The sequence below is a fragment of the Sceloporus occidentalis genome, unplaced genomic scaffold, assembly GCF_023333645.1.
Source record: "Sceloporus occidentalis isolate IW3139 unplaced genomic scaffold, rSceOcc1.0.p SCAF_328, whole genome shotgun sequence".
Lineage (NCBI taxonomy): Eukaryota > Metazoa > Chordata > Lepidosauria > Squamata > Phrynosomatidae > Sceloporus > Sceloporus occidentalis.
Window position 1 is genome coordinate 180,911 of NW_028317308.1, and position 22,552 is coordinate 203,462.

The 22,552-nt window shown below is 41.4% G+C and overlaps 1 protein-coding gene across 1 annotated transcript; it reads right to left on the reverse strand.

Moving 5' to 3' along the window:
• Window positions 1-6,899: 6,899 nt before the first annotated feature.
• Window positions 6,900-22,176, reverse strand: LOC149274500 (protein AF-17-like). Its single transcript, XM_089505432.1, has 19 exons — window positions 22,068-22,176; window positions 17,798-17,877; window positions 16,371-16,425; window positions 16,118-16,227; window positions 15,918-16,021; window positions 15,255-15,348; window positions 14,182-14,283; window positions 13,563-13,658; window positions 13,292-13,415; window positions 12,591-13,031; window positions 12,079-12,227; window positions 11,579-11,684; window positions 10,737-10,803; window positions 10,238-10,365; window positions 9,522-9,683; window positions 9,258-9,337; window positions 8,744-9,066; window positions 8,570-8,654; window positions 6,900-6,941 (listed from the first exon to the last, which is right to left on the reverse strand). The coding sequence occupies exons 1-19, from the start codon at window positions 22,174-22,176 to the stop codon at window positions 6,900-6,902; spliced, it is 2,457 nt and encodes an 818-aa protein (XP_089361558.1).
• Window positions 22,177-22,552: the final 376 nt, after the last annotated feature.

The window sequence follows — 22,552 nt, forward strand, 5'->3', positions numbered from 1 at the left end:
TGCTATTGACATTCGTGGCCGGTACCGCAGAAACCTGGATCCCCGGAAACTCGGCGTTAAATCGTTGGTTCCTACCTTGCATACAAACGTGCTAGATTCAGCTAACAAGCATTAATAATATCTTTAGAGAAAGAGAGACAGTCAAAGAGTAAGAGATATAAATGTGTGTGTATATATATATATATATATATATATATATATCACATAAACAAATACAAAAGGGAAGCACTCGCCTGAATTAGCATTAATAATAAGGGGGTGCTGTTGAAGACCAAAGCCATACACAATCTCCAAATCAGCAAAGTACATTACTCGCAAAGATTCAGGTGAGTGCCTCCCTTTTGTATTTGAAGCTCTGACCAGGCTTTTGGTTCAGCGCCCCTCCCCACCACAGGTGCTCCATTACTGAGGTCCTTGGAAACCCAATTGCAGGAGTGTCTGTGTTTAGAAAGGTGTTTTGGCTCCTGGTAAGCAATGTACTTGCAAAGATTTAGCTCCATATAAGCAGCAGTATTTAGGTTAGGACGCACCTACGTTGGAGTACTTTGGCGTAGTGGTGGGCTTAGCATAATATGGCCATATGATGTGACTAAAACTCCAATTTTGTCATCTTAGAAAGGTGTTTTTAAGTAGCTGTAACAAGGACTACAGAGTTTATTACCTATTTGATGTGAGTGCGCTGATTTAGAGACTGTATGTATGTATGTATGTGTGTGTGTGTGTATATATATATATATATATATATATATATATACATTTCTATGTTTACATAATGTAGTTAGTATTAATCCAGTAATGTAGATCCAATATAACAGAATGTTGCAGTATCTTGTAATACCTTTTCCTGTCGGACTAACAGTATTTTGTAATGATAGTATTTCTGGAGTCTTCAATTTTTCAAGTCAAAAGCATTACCAGCAAAGTAAACCATAAATGTTAAATCTCACAAATACATGGGGATCAAAACAAGGCAGATAATGCACAGAGACAGAGGCAGTCGTGTGTAAGGGCAGTGAGTATATGCGTGTTAATGGTCAGGTGTATGTAAAGGCAGCCTGTATGTGTGTTTATGGACAGGTTGTGTCACACAAACAGACAAACGCAGTCACAAACACGCATACCTGGTGCTGGCTGCTGCTTACACTGAGCTTTGTGTGACGGAGGGACCCAGACTGAGGCTGCCTGGGACCCGGGACTTATAGTTCCATTGTGGAAATGTCCCGGAAAATCCGGACATGTGGTCACCCTACATGGGACTTTCTTGATCCTCCGAGATCAGTGCCAAGGTTCACGATAACCGATATGCCGGAGCCGAAGTCTGTAAGACGGAGTTTAGGGTGACAAGATATCAGAACCGAGGTCAGGGAGCCAGAAAACAAGATAGTAGCGATCAAGCCGGGTCAAACACAGGAACAAATAGTAATTATGCACTAGGACTGGATACACCATGACTAGCACATGTATCCTGAGCATCTGAGGCTTGTATAGGACAGGGAAGGAAAAAAGGTGTCAAGTTGGCGCAAAAATTCAAACGGAGCGATGTCACGCTGTTCAAGACGTTACTTGCAGTCATTTTGTTTGCGAGGCCGTCTCTGTAGCGTGCGGAAGCCAGACCGGGAACAGGCGTGGGACACAGGAAGGTGGACGTCACCAACAGCAAGGCGGAGGAGCAGAACCCAATGCAGAAACAGATGTCGGTGTCGGGCCAGCAGGCAGGCAACGATACTAAATAGTTTCCCTAGCCAAGATTGTGTCAGAATATATCATTCTATGCCCTTTAGGAAGACTCGAATCAGAAATAGTAACAGACTGTCAAGAGACACACATATACACCTGCCCATACACACAAATATCCTAGCGTACACTCGCTCTTACAGACCTACTTGCCCTAACATACACTTTTAAAACACACATTCTCTCTCCTCTCTTTCTCACTATTCCGTTTCGCTTTGTGTCTTTCTCTATGTTCTATTTCCCTTTCTCTCATTCTGTCTTCCTTTTCTCTCATTTCTCCCTAGATGTCAGATCACATGTATACTACTAACAATAGTCATCAATAGCAAAAGTATTGTTAAAAACAATAGAAAACCATACATTCTATTTAAACAAACGTTGTTAGACACTCTCATGATGAGGCCATTGGCCAAATGTAACATAAAATTAGGTGTCCTGTGATCTTCATGTAATTACATTATAAAACAAAAGATGATTTGCTGATTTTCTTGCAATATTTCTTTATTACGTAATAAAATTACACATTTAAATTACTTGTAAACTATAAAACCAGTAAGAACAGGGTGAGTGAGCACATCGTCTGCCTTAAATAAATCATTGTAAAGTATTGGTACAAGGAATATCTTTCCAGAACTTTTCCGGGCAAGAGTGATAGAGCATTCGTAACAAGAGCTGTCCAGCACAATGTATAATTTCATACTCGAGCATAATAAAATGAATTCAGCACATTACTTCTGCATACCGATAATCTGAAATCGGTATGGCTAGAATCCTATACAAAAGTTGATTTATTTAGCCTTGTGAAAATTAGACAGATAATGATACTGGTTTGGGAAGTCATATGAAGTTATCGTTTACATTTTCTGAGAATCACAACAGTTTAAGAAGTTTGTTTTTTGTATATTTACTAAAGTGTGAAGAGGAGGTGGTTTGAAAATATATATTGGGAAGCAAGGTCCTCGTGTTCCGGTTTAAGTGTCTGCTTGAGAGAGCTTTTATTTTATGTACTTTATTATGCATTCCAAGGCATGACTACTACATAGTGAGTGTTGTCTCGGCACTGTAACAGTAAACGCACGGTCCCCATACATTCTTGTGGGTGGCACAAGGTTTAAAGCCTCCTTACACATAATGCTGTGTGGTTTTTGTGTAGTTACACATCTGTGTAAGGCTGCTAGTCTAAGTTCTGTTCAGGGATTGTCTGCGGCAGAATGCCCCCCCCCCCCCCATGACAGCAGTTTCCCTTTTGCTATGTGTGCTTCTACGCTGAAGCAGCCGTGTTGCCCCGGAAGGATTTTACAAATAATGCCATAAAGCAACACCCCCAAGATGTAACGTAAATATTCACTGTTTTGAAAGTAACATTGTTTTCTGAAAATCGTTCCTTTTATTAAAAAAGTTTTTTACAAGTTACATTTAATAAATTCCAGTAGACCCACAGATACAGAATTGCCCAACATACACACATTTCTGCTGGTGATAAACTGCCCAATATTCAGTGCGTACAATATATATATACGTATATATGTCACACACACACATATATATATATATATATATATATATATATATATATATATATATATATATATATATATATATAAAATTTGAGGTCACGTAGAAATTTCCTTGTTTTCTGATAGGTAGCAACTTTTGTCCATTAAAATAGCAGAAAATGTATCAGAAATACAGCGCAGACATTGTAAATGACTAGTGAAGCTGGAATATCTTCATAGGAGCACAGAGGCCTTTTATCACTCCTGTGTTCCGAATGCACTTTGTGTGTTGCTAATCCAAGTTTAAAAGACTAAATGATCGTTAGAAAGCCCTTTTGCAATTATGTTAGGATGGCTAAATGTCCTTGATTTCTATGAAAACATCTAAGTGACCCCAAACTTTTGAAAGGTAGTATATATATATATATACACACACACACACATATACACACACGCATACATACATACTAGAAGAGCGGCAGAGACTTCAACTGATGCAAGTAATACAATGCTGGTATTTTCCATTACTAGTACATCGGCAGAGCGAGGAGTTTACGGCGTGCTGGAGTCCAGCTTCCAATAAAACACCATTCAGTACGTCGCAACCCCTTTCTTACATCAAGGCAATAGTCTGTTAGCCCTGCTATGGACGATTCCACTTACCTTTTAAAAGAAAAATCGTAGGTAACATGGAAGCCTACATTCTCCCTTTCTCTTGTGTCCAAGTGACTAAGTCACTGGCGCTCAGTTAATATTTCCTTAAAATGAGACTAAAGAAGGTATCTTAATCAGCATCTATTATTTGCTCGGCTCCTACATAACATAGCAGATAAGAACCATTCGGCGAATGTTTCCACGAGCTCGAGAAACGAAGCCACGTGCACAGCGGCTGCAAATAACGCTGTTATCATCTATATTACACTGTGATTTAAACCGGGTGCTATTATAAGAGCATCACAGGGCGACCCCAACAGAATTCTAGCTTAGGACATCATCCAACTCTCAGGACGGGCTTGTTGCTATTTAATCCCGTGAATGTCTACCTACCTGGACATTAAACCTACATGTATGATGGAGAAAAGAACAAATAGAGTTAACGAGAACTATCTACTCCAAAACCCAACACTGAATTCTTAAAACAGGACACCAAGCAGGGCAATAAGAAGGGGGAAGTCTGCACCGACTTCATCGGACGGAAAAGCAGTTTAAAGATTTATATAGTAGGTATACAAGCAGATATTGCGTTAAAAAGTGGTGACGCTATTGTGGTGACCTGAGAGCTAAAGCAAATAATAATCCCTTTGAAGACATCTTCTATCACTTAGACATTGATGCTACAGAGCTTTGTTTTCGAATTATAAAATAAAAGGTCAGACCCAACAGTTTTCCTTATCTGGGGTAGGGACTATGAAGCAGTCATATATCCCACTGGTTGTCTGGTGTGGACATCCCCATAACCTTTTATGTAGGGACGGACTGAAATAATAGCTACACCGTTCCCAAATCCAACAAATGAGTGAAACTCTATATACAGTCTATAGTACTCCAACATTGGTACCTAATCCCAATTACCAGGGAATGTTCGTATCTTTTACAAAGCTACTTCGAATGCTGTGCTAAAAATATAACTAGAGGTTTGGTAAAACGAGTTGCGTTTGAATTCTGGGAGATGGTAGAAACAGGGTTTTGTACATTAATGGGTTTGTATTAATTATCATGTCTGCTATCAGCCAGAGATCAGATTGTGATCAGTGTGTGGGAGGCTAAGAACAAAGTTTCCTCCTCCCTCACACTCATCAGAACCGCGTATCACATACTCGCTCCATGTCCCAGTTACTCCACAAATTCATCACAAAAATCTGATGGATGTACCACCATGGTTGGTGATTTCCAGCCGTCAAATCTGTATGGGTACCTCTCCAATGCTTAATTAAAATGCATAATGTTCACCAGTTATAAATAATGCTTGGAAGTTACGTCGCTCCTGTACGACATATTTTAGTTTCCAAATGAGAGGTTTGGAGACCCAAATTTTCTGTAGTCAACTGAGAAACAGCAGGCGATGAATTTGTTTTTGTGCTACGCGTCCCTCTAAAATGGATAAGTTTAAGATGGATTTTGGGTTTGGGTGTTTATGTTAAAAATAGAAAGGACTGTAGAATTTGCAGCACTTAAAAGCTAAACTAGAATACGATACTTCCTCTATACAAAACAGGAGAAAAGTATAATTAAAATGATACCATTTATTGGCTAACAGAGTTTAATTGCGAGCTTTCGAGACCAAGTTGTTAGGTCCCTTCCTCAGGCATTAATGAAGCCAACACAGACTTTTCTATACAAAACAGTCATTCAGACGCAAGAAGCGACTTCTGGAAGGTGCAAAATACTGGGGCCTATGTTGTAGAATCAAATAAGAAAAACCAAGTCTTCCTATAATCGATTCAAAGCAATCCTACCTATTTAGCCCACAGATACAAAAGGAACACAAGTCTACATCATGTGCTAATGGATTCACAATATAAACAGCTACATTTATCGCTCTCTATATAGAAATCAACAATTCAAACATGGAAACGTAAGAGAAAAATATATATCTAATATGGGTCTCATGTACATGTTGAAACGCAAGGACAGTGCAACAGAGAGCATAACGTGGAGGTGCTTATCCTTCACGCAGACTGATACTATGTATCAAAAGGTGCTTCAGGCTTCGCCCCTGGCTCCAGAGAACGGAAATAGGCTGGGGGTAGAAGTTATGGAATCCAGGGCGCAGGGGCACAAAGTTCTACTTCCAAAGTGCGAAGATATTCATTTAGTTGAAGGGGAAGGCTCAGATCCCAAAGGGATAACAGGTGAGAGGCCAGACACACAACGTATGCATGTTTAAAAATCACCTGGCGTTACCAACATGGTCAGAGCTCCTGGCATCTGAGTTATACATCCTGGCTTTCATGCGCCTATTAGCCAAAGCAACACTAATTCAGAGGCTGCTACATAACAATGTATGGAAGGTAGGACAATGGTGGTGGTGGTGCTGCGGCATCACAGTGCAAATACCAAAAACCTAGTGGAAAACCGGCACAAATCTGTAGGTGGAAAGGAAAAAAAAAAGCAAAAAATGTTGTGCCATCACAATCCATGCTTCTAACCACGTTCCACAAAAACAAACGTGAACTTGCCAACACTCATAGTGAAGAGGCATCATTCTAAACAGAAGCCTCGCCATCTGACTAATGTTAGCAGCCCTTCTTGGCCATTAAATGAACATCTAACCAGATGTAACATATGTATACACAAATATTACACACATAAAATATATACAGATGGTATTTTTAAAGTGGACACCAAGTGTTCTCCACTATAGAAAAACACTTGTCTCATGCAAGGCAAACCTAGGACAACAACCCAGAGTACGCTATATACAACTATATGGGATAATGACATGGAGTTAACATACACATGATAATATCCATACATGCTGACATGTTGGCTACTGGTCAGAAAAACCATACACAGTATACAATATCTATGAAGCATGTGCTAGGCCATGTAGGTCTGGGATGAACACACAGCGTCATGTTCTTTCCTGGGTTTTTCTCCTTTTCTGGTCAAACCCCCCAAATGTTTTATCTTCTCACTTCAGTAGCGAAAGTCCACCAGGTGCTTAGCTTATCCCTTGTCATGGCTTGTGGGGGTCTTCTCGCTCCCCCTCTACAAAACAAGAGAAATCTGTAACTGGCCATATCAAAGATACAGTGCTGTGCAAATGACGTATTGAGGCTGTTTTGAAGGCAAGGGGTGGTCACACCAAATACCGCGGCCCGTCCTGATTGGTCTCTCTTTGTACTAACTAATTTATCAGTTTTCTCTGATTGGTCTCTTTTGCACTAACTAACCAATCAGGACGCGCGCTGTTTTAAAAATAAAAGCTATGAGACTCCACCGAAGATGCCGCTCTACGTCCATATATTGCCTAATCATTACTCCATAGGTTCCTCTAACGTATATAATTTATAAATCAAATAAAAATTAAACCTATAAATAATGAAGTTAGTTAAGAGCTAATAAGAAAGCAATCAAACATTAGGAAACCAAGAATGTATTTTAGAAAGAAACAGAAGTGTGTCCAACAATATGGACGAAACACAGTAAAGATGTTTGAAAAGAAATCTGATATCGGGTTGTGATAGAAAGAAAAAGCAATGGGGAAGCCGATAAGATTGGAATAAGGAAACAGAGGAAGAAATCGATTCCCACATCAATATGGCCTCCTAGCCTCTCCAAACACTCACTGTGGCTTTCTGTAATGTCCCCTCCCCTTGTGTCGCCATAAAAGTGGGGGTCTGTGCTGTAAGGATGGGAGGGGCAGGTGATGATGCCATGGAGCTGCACGCTGATGTCACTGGAAGCAGGGGGGGAGCAGGCGGTGATGTTATTAGTTGCTGCAAATCCCGGCGCTGTTGGATTTGTTGAACTAGCTGGTACAGTATATTCTGCTGATCCTAAGGAGACAAAGGACACGTTGACCAGGCTTGATTAGACTGTAACATTGCTTACATTTATCCTTATTCAATTAATATTTTTTAATGCAGTTCAGTCTTTTTTAAGACATTGACTTTGCAAAATTCTCCTGAGGAAGCCGACGCCATAGTCGGCGAAACGCGTTGAGAGACTTAAGAAACTTTTATACATATCATCGACCTTTCGGATTTTATTGAAAAGGACACCCTTCCATTGCTTTTATGCATGACAATTTGGTTATGCATATACGCTTGTGAGTTTTTTACCTTTTATTTTATAATAAATATATCAACGTTTATTTGCACTATTTTTTGGTTTCTGTTCCTTATCACAGTATTCCTAAGGATATACAGACTCCATCACTTTGATGAGCGCCTAACCTTGAGCACGTTTGTGAGTGCAATTACTTCATTTTATATCTCTTAAAATATCTGAGATTTTATTACACTATATTACTATTTTTATTCTCCCACATGTCTTTGCGCCCCGGTATTTTGATCTATTGTTCCTGTTAACACTTATGAGGAGTGTTATTCTCGGGTAGCAGCAGGACCTGTAGGGTATTTATAAATATATTATTATTTTTTATCATCTTTAATATTCACTTTTTTTGTGGAGGTGTTTCTTTCTTGTTTTCTTAAGACATTGAAGCATCAGAAGCCTAAAATGTTCTTCAAATGCTCAAGCTAATAATCACCCTAAAGTGTCCTCGAAGAAAATTAAAAAAACATGGAAAGTTGACATATAATACACAATGCTAAACCACCAGATGTTGGTGACAGAATAAGCATAACATCTAGATAATTGGTATCTCTTACCGCAGAGAGATGCGTGGAGGCGATCTGCTGCAGCTGCTGAACAAGATGGCGCTGCTGTTCTGACAGGGTGTTCATAGGCGAGACACTGCATGGGCAAAAAGTTGAGGTAGTTAAACGAGAGAGGAAAATAGTCGTTAAAATGTGTTAAACGATTCAATATTCCATATTTCTCACCTGGCTGGCAACTGTGTGCTTCCGGTACCACTGTGCAGAGGATTCTGGGACTGTCCTGTCGTCCCCTGTAGGCCTCCATTGAGGCTTCCCAGAATACCATTCAATGACAGCGGTCTAGGGCTCCCTGACAAAGCCCCCAGCAAAGGCATAGTAGCTAGTGCGGAAGGGCCACCAGGAGCAGTGGCTCGTGCCAATCCATTCATTAGCTGCTCTGCTGCCATTGACGGAAGGGACGGTCCTGTCTGCGACACAGGGCCTGGTGGTGGAGTGCTATGTAATGACAGACAAGAACTACTTCTGCTGGGAAAGCCAGAGTGTGTGTCCTGTGGCAAACAAAGAACATAATGAACTCTGTATATTAGCGGAACAACGGGGGTAAAAGGGAAAATAAGGTAACAGCAGAATTATAAAGAGGAGGTAGGTAAAGTATACATGGGGAGGGAAACATGCAAGGTAAAGACTGGACAAGTCCTCTTACTAATAGTGCAGATTGATTGCCCCAGACCTGCCTCACCTCTGAAGACAAAGAGTTCTCAATACGGAAGCTGCTCTTGGAATTAGGACTCTTGCTGCTGAAAGATTCCTGGGACCCCACTGCACAGAGAGGGAGAAAGAAGAGTGAGGAACGCCAAGAAAAGAAAGGAGCCGCACAGAAAGCTAAACACTACAGAGAAGAACAGTGATAGCAATTTACACACCCACATTAAAAAAACAAAACGAAGGGATGAGCAGATGAGGTCGAAGGGAGGGAAAGAAAGGATCTTGCCGAGGTTCTCACCTTGGGCAGCACTGGGCTGTGAATGGGTTGGGGGAAATGGACAAGACAACTGAACATTCAGCAGCTGCAGCTTCTCCTTGCGAGCCGTAAGTGTCATTATCTGGTCCTGCAGGGAGCGGTTTTCCTTCTGTAGGGAGTGCAAGGCCTGAAGCATGTCGACAACTGTGAAACAATCATAGAGTCATCATAAGAGGCACAACGGAGAAATAAAACATGGCATCCCAAAGTATATAATAACACAAAGTCTTATCTACCAATGAACACCAGAAAGCTGCACTCACACAGAGCGGCAGGTTCACAATGACAGAGGCACATAAACAGAACACGTTGACCTCTGTAATTCCACATACGAGAGGCACACAGTGTTACAGATCATCATGTCCTACGAAGCTACACATCACTAATATCCACAGATTTGGCCCTAAACATGATAAATGTCACCTTGGGCGTTCACTTAAATCTCAGCAGCATGGCAACTCACTTTAACTCTGATCCTAAAACTCAGATCTTGGGGAACTCGCCACAATGGCGTCAAAATACATGAACACCAGCGTGCCATGTCACAATATAACCCAGAAACGTACAGAAAGTATACACGCCGAGCAGTTTCATAATTAGCCTTCACTTTCCACTCCATCTCCTGCTACCTTGGCCTTGGTTCTGGTTCAGGCCTCACTGCTAATCACTTGGTCCCTTGGCCCAAACCCGTGTCTTACTGTTAACCCCTGCTTCTCCATGCTTGTCCAGCAGTTGTTCAAGGTTGGCTGTGACATGAGGAACACTCTCATTCTGACTGCAGGAACCGCTCGGATCAAATAACGGGGGCAGACTGCTGATTGGTGACCTGAGACCAAAGAGCAAGAGTGTGTGAGATCAAACGCAAACAGGTTATTAACAATTCCCCTCATTCTCCTGCTCAACCCCTATATCCACACAGCCCCTGTGCATCACATATAGCCTCCACCGTCCATTTCCTCACTTAAACATACACACGGCTACCTATGTGCTCTCTCAAGCATATACAAAACATCGGCAGTTTGTTCCACCACCCATTTCCATAACCTCCTCAATCTACACACACTATTTACCATGTCTCACAGTCATGACTGATACGTCCTTCTGCAAATGCTTCCCTTATGCCTTCCTCTCTCACAAAAAGTTATTCCAGTCTTAACATAAACCCTCTGGTCTTATCTCTCCGTCCTGAAGACTTACATTGAGGAAAGGCTTTCTCGGGGGGAGCTGCCTCTGCATACAAAACTGCAATCTTCCAGCTCGGGCTCTGGATAAGGGGAGGAAGCCAGCATTATTATATTGTTTCTCTTCGTTGAGGGGGTGAATATATGTGAGCTCTCAATCCATTTTATCTTTGTATGCAGTTTACAACTGTGACTCAAACAAGTTTAAGGGTGGTGCTGTCAGCAAGGCTCCTTGAATTATACCAGGATGTCTCTGTCCATGTATAATAAATAATCACTTCTAATAAACCAAGCCCTCGGATCCATGCGAGGATATATGTGAAACCAGGTACACTAGGGTGAAATCCTACCCAGTGTTTTATTTTTCAGATAAATATGGATTAATCATTTACCTAGGACAGGTAAGCTGATATAAAGTTGTTGTCCTAGAGCACTTGTGATAGATATTTAATTGGGTTCAGCTGAACTTGCACTGCAGCATACACCGGTAGTTAAAATCTGCAAATGTACGAATGCACCACTCCTTCTTCTTCTCTTTAATGCAAACATACCTAACAAAACTCAGAGACGCTCTAGAGGAAGAGACTTGAGTGACCTGAAGCTTAAAACTCATCCCAATAGTCCTTGAAAAAGCAAATCGTTCCCCTGCTGGCAGAGCAATAACGTCCCATCTATGTAAGAGTAAAATTAGTGCTATAGACCACCTTCTGTACTATAGGGGGCACACATTACTGGAACACATAGAATGATAGGTGTAAGGCACCATTATTTTCTTGTACAACGTATCACTACAAAGCATATAACCATGTGTGTAACCTTTGTCATAAATATAATATATATATATAAGTCTCAGGTTACCTGTACGACTATTCTCAGCCTGGCTGAGAAGAGGAGGCATTGACAAGGAGCTTCCGAAAATATGAGATGAGGGGATACTGAATGTTGAGCCGGTCAGTGAGAATACCTGCAAGGGGGAGGAAGAGAGGAGCAGAATAGAGGAGTATATTGAGGCAGGGGAAATAAAGAGAAAGCAAACAAAGTTATCAGCAAAGACAACATGCCAGCTACTCTGTACTTAAATATATACATAGACACTCGTCCTATTTAGTACAGTAGCATTAAACTGCCCACTACCACCCCGCAGCTTAGCCGCTGTTGCATTCAATTAGAAGTTCATTAAAATTCAAGTTAATTAGTTTAGTCAAAGTCGCAAACGTTTAGTATGTTAGCTCTACTTATCTGTAAGCTCACAGCAAAATGAACCTTTAGTGATGAGACCCCTCGATCACACACAGGCTACTACGCCAATAACACTTAACCCATGATGAAAAAAGCACTTTTCTGTCCCCAGCTCTGACCTGCGTGGTAGAAGCGCTGGAGGAGGGGGGGATAGTGCCGGTTCTACTGTATGGTGGGATGGAGCTCTGGTGAGACAGAAGGCTGGAGGGAAGTGGTGTACTGCAAGCTGTTCTCAAAGAGATGGGGTCTTTATTACTGGTGTATATCCCTGAGGAAGAAAAACACAATACAACAGTACTGCAGGAAGAAACAAAATTACGTGTAAGATCTATACAATTACAAGGTCAAAGCCAAAAGTATACCTGCAGTGTACAGTAGGTGTACACCACCAAACCAAACGGACATAGCAAGTATTGGCAAACAGAGTATGCAGTCTTTAATAAAGGGTTATCGGGCCAAGAGGGAAAAGGGAGTCACATACATTTTTGAGACCACAGAGGTCAATTCCATGCGAGGAAGAGTCCATTGAGGCCTGCAAGCTTATGTGACTCTACACTTGAAGGATGGCAATTTAAATGTGTAGACCTCAGGAAACTTGCATAGAGATTTTATAAAACCCAGTCATTTTTACCTGAAGAAAGCAAGGGGGACTCCATACTGGTACAAAGCATGGTGGAAGAATGTGTATAATACCGGGTTGGCAGAGGCAGGGTGGTGGATGCAGTGCTGTGAGGTGGATTATTCTTACTGCCTTTTGGTCGCCCTGGGCCATGCCTGCTCTTCCTACTACCCTTGTGTTTCTTCTCCCGAGAGGCCTCCGTTCCATCCCTTGACCACTTTTGAGGTCGGCGATCCCCCGGTGAAGGGTCCCACGGCTTGCTGTGTGCCGACTCGCTAGAGAAACGCATGATTGAACCAAAGCTAGAGAAAGTGAGCTCTGGTGGCGAGTGGGGTGTTGCTCTGGAAGGTCCACCACCTTCATCTTCATCATCCTCTTCATCATCCCCCTCTTCTTCCTCCTGATCCTCTAGCTTGGGGAAGCTGACCAGGTCCGGAGGAGAAGAGGAGCTACCTGTAGTGAGACATCTGGTAAGAGAGTGGAGAGAAAGGTGCAATCTTGGGAGGAAGAAATGATGAAAGAAGTAAAAAAAATGACAAAAAGTTGATGTGCTATGAAGAAAATGATGTTAGAAAATTGTGACTGTGGATAGAATACGGTGACTTTCTCTTTGGGTTAGCGTCAGGACGTTTCATCATGTCATATTTGTGCATTGTGTGAGAATACAAGAAAAAAAGCCAAGATGTGTAAGAAAGCCGGTCTGCTACCTGTACCTATAGGTGGGGCTCCTCCAGCATCTCCTTTCCGACTCTCAGTTTTGCGACTCCTGTGACTTGATGCTTTCTTTCCTTTCAGCTCTGACCTCTGCACCTCTGGGCTTTCTGTTCTGCTCTCTTGCTGCATGGGAACAGCAATGTGTGAAACGGGTGAAAAGCCCAGGAAAAGAACGCTGAATACATGTGCGGAAAGCATCAGTCTAATAATACTGAATGCCAGAGACGCAAAAAACAACGCGTTAAAGTACAAAAACAGAGGTTTAGATACCTTCTCCGCTGTGACGGGTAGAAGGGCATGTCCTGTCAGGTGGCCAGGTGAATCCCGATGCTTCCTGTGCCTGACTCGTTCTCTGTCCTTATGACTCTTAAAGACATGGAAAGGCAACACTAATTATTATTAGTTTATTACATGTACAAACTCCGTTCACTATCAACTTTTAACAAGTTTAATTTTCAGTTACTGGTACTACATGATCCCAAGTGTCTTGATTTTGCATAATATTTCCAATATATTGTACTTTAGACTTTAGTGTTGTAAAATTAACATTTAAGCATAACCTGCAATACATGATGTCCTGCTACAGTTAGCTGTTACAACACATGCTATATACATATACATATGTGTGTGTGCACAAGATGATATTGAATATATATATATATACACACACACACACACACACACACACATATATATATGAAGGTGCAAGACAGCAGTCAGCCTTAGGTATTTATATTTAGGATAGGATACTTTTAAAGCTACAGACTAATGTCCTAGAAAATGCATACTGAAGTACTCCTACATTCTTCCAAAATGAAAAAATTACTTTCTTAACCCAGAAGTTGCAACCCTGCCCTCCTCCGCGTTCCAACACAAACACAGCGCGTACCTTTTTCTGACGCTCTCTGTACAGGGTGGGTTTATCCAAAGAGGGGGACTCAGAGCGGCTACATCGGCCTGGGATGAATGGACAAGGCAGACGGGTAACCTTCTATGGAAGAACAAGAATAGAGTAAAGGGACAGTGCGTCGGGCGATAAAAGACACGCAAACGTATGAAAGCTAGGAGAATAATGGAAGCTAAGAAAAGTGGGGTCCAACATTCTAGGAACGAAACAAGATAATTTAAAGTAATCAAATTTGGTGATAAAAAAGAATCAAACCCCCCTACATTGCACATTTGATAAAGATGAAAAAAAAATAGCAGATTAAAGTTTTATAAATGCTGCTTTTGATGTTGAAACTGGGAGATAGCAATTCAGTCCCCGTTCCGAGCAACGTTATCAGAACACAGGTTAATGTCTAACTTGTAGTATTAGTAGAAAAAGCAAAAATAATGTATTTGTTTTTCCTCCTTAAATAAACAGCTGGATTGTTTCCTGTGTGGTTACCTTGCCTGACATTTCTGCTACAGTTTCATAGATAAAACTTTTTTTTCGTGCATCTTTGTCCAGCATTATCGAGAGCTGGCGTTTACTGCCCCTCCATGAAAACACCACAGAGATCTGTGAGCTTTATTAAGTCTCATAGGCCGCTCTAAACAGCTAATCGGTGGCAGGAATGAGCTTCCATTGAAATCAATGTGAGCACTTTTCATGTACGCACATGGAAGAGTCTCCTCAGATCCCCCATTGCGATCTTCGTAGATCATATGTATTAAACTGGATGTCTTTAATGTGTCTGTCATATATATATATATATATATATATATATATATATATATATATATATATATATATATATATATATATATATATATATACACCCCTCACTATTTCATTATTTACCATGGCCGAAGTAGTATGTTAAGATGTTATAACACAGGGCCAAGGATATTGGGTTATTACGTTCGGGGTACCTGTGCCTATGACGCAAGGAGCACTTAAGTTATGAAGAAGGGATCTACTGGCATTAAGCGAATTATACCTGTAGGTATTAAGCAGGGTACCTGTGGGTCTCTCACCATCTTGCTGAAATGGTACTTGCAATATCCTATGTATTTGACATTATCCACCTCCTGAGCTTCTTCCTCACACAGAAGTCCAGCCATCTGAGCACTGCGGTGACAGTAAAGGGGCAACATTACAAGAGAATCATAGGCTCCTCTGTGAGCGCAAATGCTCTCCAGTGTGATTCACTCACAGTCGCAGAACACTGACAAAAGCTCTCCATTAAGTGCAAAAACTACAAATAAGTAAACCATGAGTTAGTGAGATAAAACATTTCACCATACCAATTTAACCATACATTATGAAAGGCTCTGCGTAGTTAAATTTACATTATAGCCTAACAGCTCTAATTGTGCAATATGTAGGTCCTATATGGTCAAGGTTTGCCTTCCATGATGTATAGTTATGTCAGTCTCAGGTCATGAAACAGACCTTGCCCTGCAACTTACAACTTCCTCTATTTGATTGTTGAGTGCGGCAGAGCACCGAGATGTGACATCATAACCTAGTGCTCCTCTTCTCTCAGTAATACATAGGCATGAGAGAGAGAAGGATCATGCTTGCCCCTTACCTAAGAACACAGAGGATCTGCATGCCCTCCTTGTCCCAGGCCCTTTATACCCCGATTGCCAGTGTTTCATAGTGGGATTTCAACATGCCTCTGTCTTGTCACTCACCATGTCACGTGAAATGCTTGCCGGCAGCCGTGTCTATTACAAGTCATACAGGCCCCAGATGCAGCTCTGCTTTCTCGTCCCTGTTCTTCGCATATATAGCATGTCTGATGGCACAAGAGCATCAGGCTTAATCAGTTATAACAGCAGAAACGGGTTAATGGTATGCCAGGATATTGACTGCGAACTCCAATAGCTTGTACCTTGTTGTAGCGATCATGGGGCACATATTGCAGGACAATGGGCTCCATGGTTAAGACATTGGCAAACTGGACTTCCGGAATATATAGAGCACACACCACATGGGCCCAACCTAAAATGCAGGAGGACACGTAGACTAGAGCAGGAGGTAACACTGACATTATGGCAAATTATTCATAGAACAATAAATGTTATCGAGTACACTCCAAGCCTACATTCCATTCATTTAAATTTTCCCTGGAATGGACGGCTCACCTCCGTTGTCTGTTCTCTTCAGTGCTCCCTCTTTATGTGGACACAGGTCACACCTCTGTAAGCAGGAGAACGTAAAGATTAGACATAACATACTTATAGTAATATATGAGCACATTTAATCAGCAGATTATAAATGCAGATTGCAGAGAATTCTCAGAAGAGGGTACATTGTGACCGATTTCTCAATACACGGTTCAGGTTTGATAGAAAATTCTAATCAGTTCACTTTGTTTTAAAGTGTCTAAAGTTTTGCTTTGATAAACATATCCCAGAGTTTGTCGATACAGATGGGAAGTATAGACTGCAGAGACTACAATACAGAACTCTGCAGGTATTGAACTTCCATCGGAATTTTTCTGAAATTCCCATATTGACATAGGTGGGCTTAAGTTTTTTTATGGTTATCTCCAAAGACCACATTAATCATTCCGCATCTTCTTCTCTAAAAGGATGTGGAAAAGTAGATTTACCTTCCAGCAGAAAAAGTAGAGGCTAAGACAGTATTTAATTCAGAAATAATGAGTAAGACCTCTCAAAGACAGGTTGACAGTTTGCCAAGGTACCGGTGCTTGTCTACGGTTTAATGTTCTACAATAGCTATTTCAAGCAGTCGGGATACCTGTTTTACACAGATACATAAGCTGTGTATATAAGATACATATATTTCCATCCGTTTTAAATGTAGAGCAATTAAAATGGCAACCAAAAAAAATTATACTGCTCCGGCACACTAAAGGGAGACTTGTCAGGAGAGTAGCAGCATAAACCCCATAAGAGCTGTCTCTCTGATTTACCAATGTATTACAGAGGGCCGACCAAGATCTTCCCGCAGAAGAAACTCACTTTGGTTGGACCTTCAAATGATGAAACTGCCACTCTCCCTTGCCTTGAACACCAACCTCTCTTTCTTTATAATACCCACTTTTACTTCATTTATCTTCCCGTCCTCCTTCTCTTAGTCCGCTCTTTACATCTTCCAAGGCTTGCACAGAATCCACCAGGTATTATTTGGGTGGCTGCTTAGGTCAAATTTCAAAAAAACTCCAGGCAGAGCACAAAACATTTCTAACTAAGTTTCAATGGCATATTATAATACTTGTATCTGCTCTGTATGACATCACGCATGATACTCTTGACAGATGAACAGTAACAGCTGGCACACACATGCTTTTTTAATACAAACCTTGTTCACGCTTCTAGCACCTATCAAAGTTTCTATTACATCTACATGAAGAACTGAAAGTCGACAGTTATTTGATGGCCCAATCCTCAACGTTCCTAGACACACTTTGATTAAAACCACTTATTGGAATCACTGATATCACAAAATGACACAGGTTTTCCCCAGCAATGGATGTTTTCCTCTCAAACAGATGTATTAAACTTTTAAACGACTCACACGCACATGAATGCTGACATATACTCACCACCCTGGCGGCTCTCTCTTGGGACTCGCATTTTCGGCAGAACCAGGGTCCTGTGGGCACCTGGACAATCCCATAGCAGGCTGTTGAAAAGGGAAGAATTATAGTTACTTGAATCGTGGGAGCACTATTCACTGTTGCACTCTTGGGGAAGAAAGCAGAGGGGTTCAAGGGTTAAAAGTGACATTACATGAGATACGTAGGTTACCAAAACCTTCCCAGTGTAATAATCTGACCGGGAACTACAACAGAAAACAAAACAATACGTCAGCGTTTAGGTCTCTCCCAATGTGTTTGATGTACAGAATTTGTGTTTCCCACTAGAGAAAATAATATTTAAATGTATTATAACAACTATCTTTCTAGTAATTATTCAATGAAGTGAATAATTGTTGCGGTCTCACTAAATAAGCTCCAGTATCTTTACTCTGGACAGTATGGATTAATGGTGCTGATAATCAGTGAGCTGGTGGGGATTTAATGACCCAGTGGATTAGATGTACCACGGACAGAGCTCCTGAACAGCACCTCCACACCCATACAGAGTAAAAATGCACACTTTTCCTTTACCTTGCCCGTTACATATTTACAAATTTTGTCTTCAAAAGACAAATTATTTTCCCATTATTTATTCATTTCCAAATATTGTGGATTATTGTTATGTTGTTCATTTCCCGCTACTAGCATTACTCACAATGAACTACAGTTCTCCTTTCGGAATGAGAGACCAACATTAGCACAATGCATACAACTCAAAACAAAAGGCTTTGAAAATCAGAAGTCTGTCTGTTACTGAACGAGAATCATAGTCATATTCAATCGACCCCGTTAACATATCTAGATAGTTAGGACTCTTCTCCATGAAAGCCCTTAAGGGTCTATTCATGAAAGGGCGCGTTAGCAAGAGACTTTATAACTTCAATAATATTAATGATTTTTTTCCTCCAGCAAGAAGGCCTGGCTCTGAATAATGCCTAATCCTTTTTCTTTAAAGGAGACTGAAGAAATCTTATTTAACTATACATTATACAGAAAAAAATGTATGCTGTACCTGCAGCAGATACTCACTGGGGATTGGCCTCATAAGTTAAGAAGTTAAAACCATAATTTGTCTGCAAACTATAGTTTATATAGAAAAAGTTATAAGGCCAATGGGTTTTCATTAGCATATTGTAAGAAAGAAGTAAATAAATGAATTAATAAGAAAAAAAAAAATATATATACACACACACACACACACACACAATGCAAGTACAAGATAAAAAATGAAAACCACCCCTCCCCAAAAACTTTTTTTTTAAACTATGACACATTGTATCCCGTTCATAGTTCCTCAGAGTTTCCTTGATGCAAAGTTACATTTTGAAGAGTCCACCCTCGGCAGCTTCTGCTGCCCCTGTCTAATGAAATATATCAATCAGGGAGAATGTTCAGATCCAACACAATCATTGGGAACCAATTCTAATTCTTTGTTGCCATGCGGACAGAAACAACGGTTTTCTGACCACCAAGCTGTGTAAAAAAAGTCCAACTGCTTACCCAAAACGTTTTATTTATCTGATAACAGCCTTTCAAAGACCTACCCAAACAAAACGCCCAGTCGGTTCAAATAAAAGCGACAGGGTTCTTACTCCTCAATAAAATGCCTGACTGTCTCCATCCCTACATTGCCACAAACAAGAAAGCTCATGCAGATCCACAAAACGAAACTGATTAATTTGTGTTGGATGTTCCATACAGTCGGCTCGGGATAACCTAGTGTGCTCTCTGTTAATATTGGCTAGTTAAGGTATTCCTCGGATATCAAACTTAAATGGACACTCCACTCATCATATGCAGTCTAATGAACCCGACGTCACTTTTATCCGCATATGATAGAGGGATTCGGGTACCTCTCCCCACCCTCCAACTTCTTTCTAACAAGCTCCTTTTTCCCTTTATTATTACTATTATTCATTTATTATGAAATATTTGTCGGTGAAACTGTATAAGACAGACTGTCCCTTTAACAAACAACCCCCCCGCAAAAAAATAGGTAACTATATACCTGTCTCCCCTCCCCCAACACTGTATATTTATTTATACAAACATTTCCGCCCCCATTGGCTTCCTGCGATCTGCACTTCTATCAATTTGAATCATAGAGACCACATCCGTGCGTCAGACACGAACACGGCACAGATACACACGCGATCGACTCCCCGTGACCACAAAAGGCTGCCATCGCTCTGTATGAATTCACGAAGGCGAAGCGGTGAGAAGCGGTGAATGATTTGCGGGACAAACAGAAAAATATAGAATTAGAACGAGGAAGAAAAACACAAACAACTCAAACTTTGTGTAAACAGGGCGCGGACTTTTATTTAGCTTTACATAATATTTACAAATAAACTTTTTTCTTATGAACATAAACAAACATATTGTATCCATAGTAACTCGGCCCAAACCCAAAGTGAAACAAACAAAACCCAAGCCCTCCGTCAACTAAACCAACCAGTCCACCCTTACAAGAGGGCAACTTTCACCCCAATAAAAGCCATGACAAAGTAGTAGAATTTAAAATGAATATTCTCTTATCGCCTGAAAAGAAGCTCCTCCATGCTTCTGCCTTCGGCTCTCCCGCTCGTGCGGGGTCAGTGCAGGCGGCAAATTCCCGCAGCCCGAGACCCCCGGGAGCGCTAAACGAGGGCAGCCCAACCGGAAGCTTCCATCCTATTTGGGGTTTTTTATATAAACTTTTGACCCTAACCTGCCTTACCTTTATTTAACCCCATTCAGTCCTTTGCTTTATATTTAGTCAGGGCTCTGTATTAGAACACGAGGCGACAATCTACAACTAGAGGGACAGAGGTTTAATATAAGGAACTTTTACTTTACCGAGGGGTGGTAGATAAGTGAAACAGCCTCTCACCAGAGGTGGTAGACAAATTTAAACATGCATTGGAAAGACATTAAGAAAATCCTTAACCTAAATGAAACCATGGACTGAATAAAGTGGGGAAAAATGGGCCGAGGGGCTCTTATTTACCATCAAATTCTAGGTTTCTTTGTTTCTAAATAAATAAATAAAATGAATGCAACAATTCTGGCTATTTGTTTCTGGGGTCTTATCCGGCACTTTTTATAAACGCTTGAGAGTTTAATTTTCGTAAGTCTTTACACGCCGTCTGCAGCAGAAATAATCGTAAGAATCAGAGAACTTTTCTATTTTGGTCCAAACGTCACATGAGCTTTATTTACGTACACAGGTGGTGACCCCAGATCAGAACCAATTGCCCAGTCTAATCTGAATCCCCTTTTACTCTTATTTAGAAGCTTTGCGAACATCTGCAATGGCCTTCAATTCCTTTACTGCGATTGGCTGTAAAGCTTTCACCGAAAGTCTATACCATGTACGTACTACTTTTCTGGTAACACATTTTCTCACATTCCCCCCTTTTTCTGAAACTTCTCTTCTTATTACAATTTTTAGCAATAATCATGCTTGCAGAAGAGTACAGATGATAATTCAGATCAAATTTCACCATGACTGATGTTTGTCGCAACAATATTTACATACATTTCTCCCAATATTTACTTGCAGAATAATAACTCTTGCGTGTAGTGTGCGCACATGCAAAAAAAAACACCATCACAGATAAAGACACATGGGTACACACATACTTTAATGTTTAAAAGAACATGCTTTATGCCTTTACATTAATATCCACATATGTTCCTTGAAGGCTGACATGCCCTGCAATTAACATCAATGAACGCATCCTGTTACAGGAGAACTGACCCCTTGGGGCAAATATTCCCAAAACAGGTACAACCGGACAAAGCAGCATCCCATACCGACCGGCCAACACACATCCACCTCTCGGCCACCATCTAATAGCTGACAGCACCTGTCACTCACCTGTCACTCCACTAACAATGGATCTACCCCATAATACCCTACAACACACCTCCCTCCTGTGCCTACACGGGAGACCCTGCATTTACCCCATAATACAGCCGCACAATCTCTTCTATGTCCCCCGTTTTATTACCCCCTCCCATAAGGACCACCCCACCAGCTGTTATACTACCACCAGCTCTTCTGTCTTTGCCCCGTACCCTTCAACTATACCCCTTGCTGCTGTAACTTGCGTTGAACCTCCCTCGGTTACACAGCGGAACCATCCGCATCCCTTAGTGCACCTTTTGCGCTGCAAATTACCCCACCGCTAAGTGTTAGCCCCCACCCTGCTGTCAGAACTCGCCCCTCCTCCTAAAACAGTTGCCCTACCTTGATGAACGGCCACATTGCACCCGTGTCCGTCACAATAAACCAGAGGGTTCTCGGCCCAGCCCCTCTCATCCGAGCACACGCAGCAGCCTCCGACCATCTCCTTCATCCTCCCATGGAGACGACACTCTCCCCGGGGCCGGGCGGCCGACCAACCGGGGACAATGCGCATGCGCGGCCTGCTTCGCACAACCCGAGCGAAGAGGTGATTGCGCATGCGTACATTGACCAGGTCGCAAAAGCTAAGGTACATGCGCAAACCGAGTGGCCAATCGAACTCTGCGCTTGCGTTTAGATAGAGATTCAGTGAACCCACTTGTAGCGGGCTTTATTGTGCGCATATTCTCCTACATCAGGCGGATAACTAGCGACTGAAGTACTGTGTGTGCGGTTAGCTACAGGAAAAAGTTGTCGGTACCGCACATGCCAGCCTATAGTTCTAATATACCTCCCAGGTTTCTCTCTTTGGAGGGGACAGTCCCTCA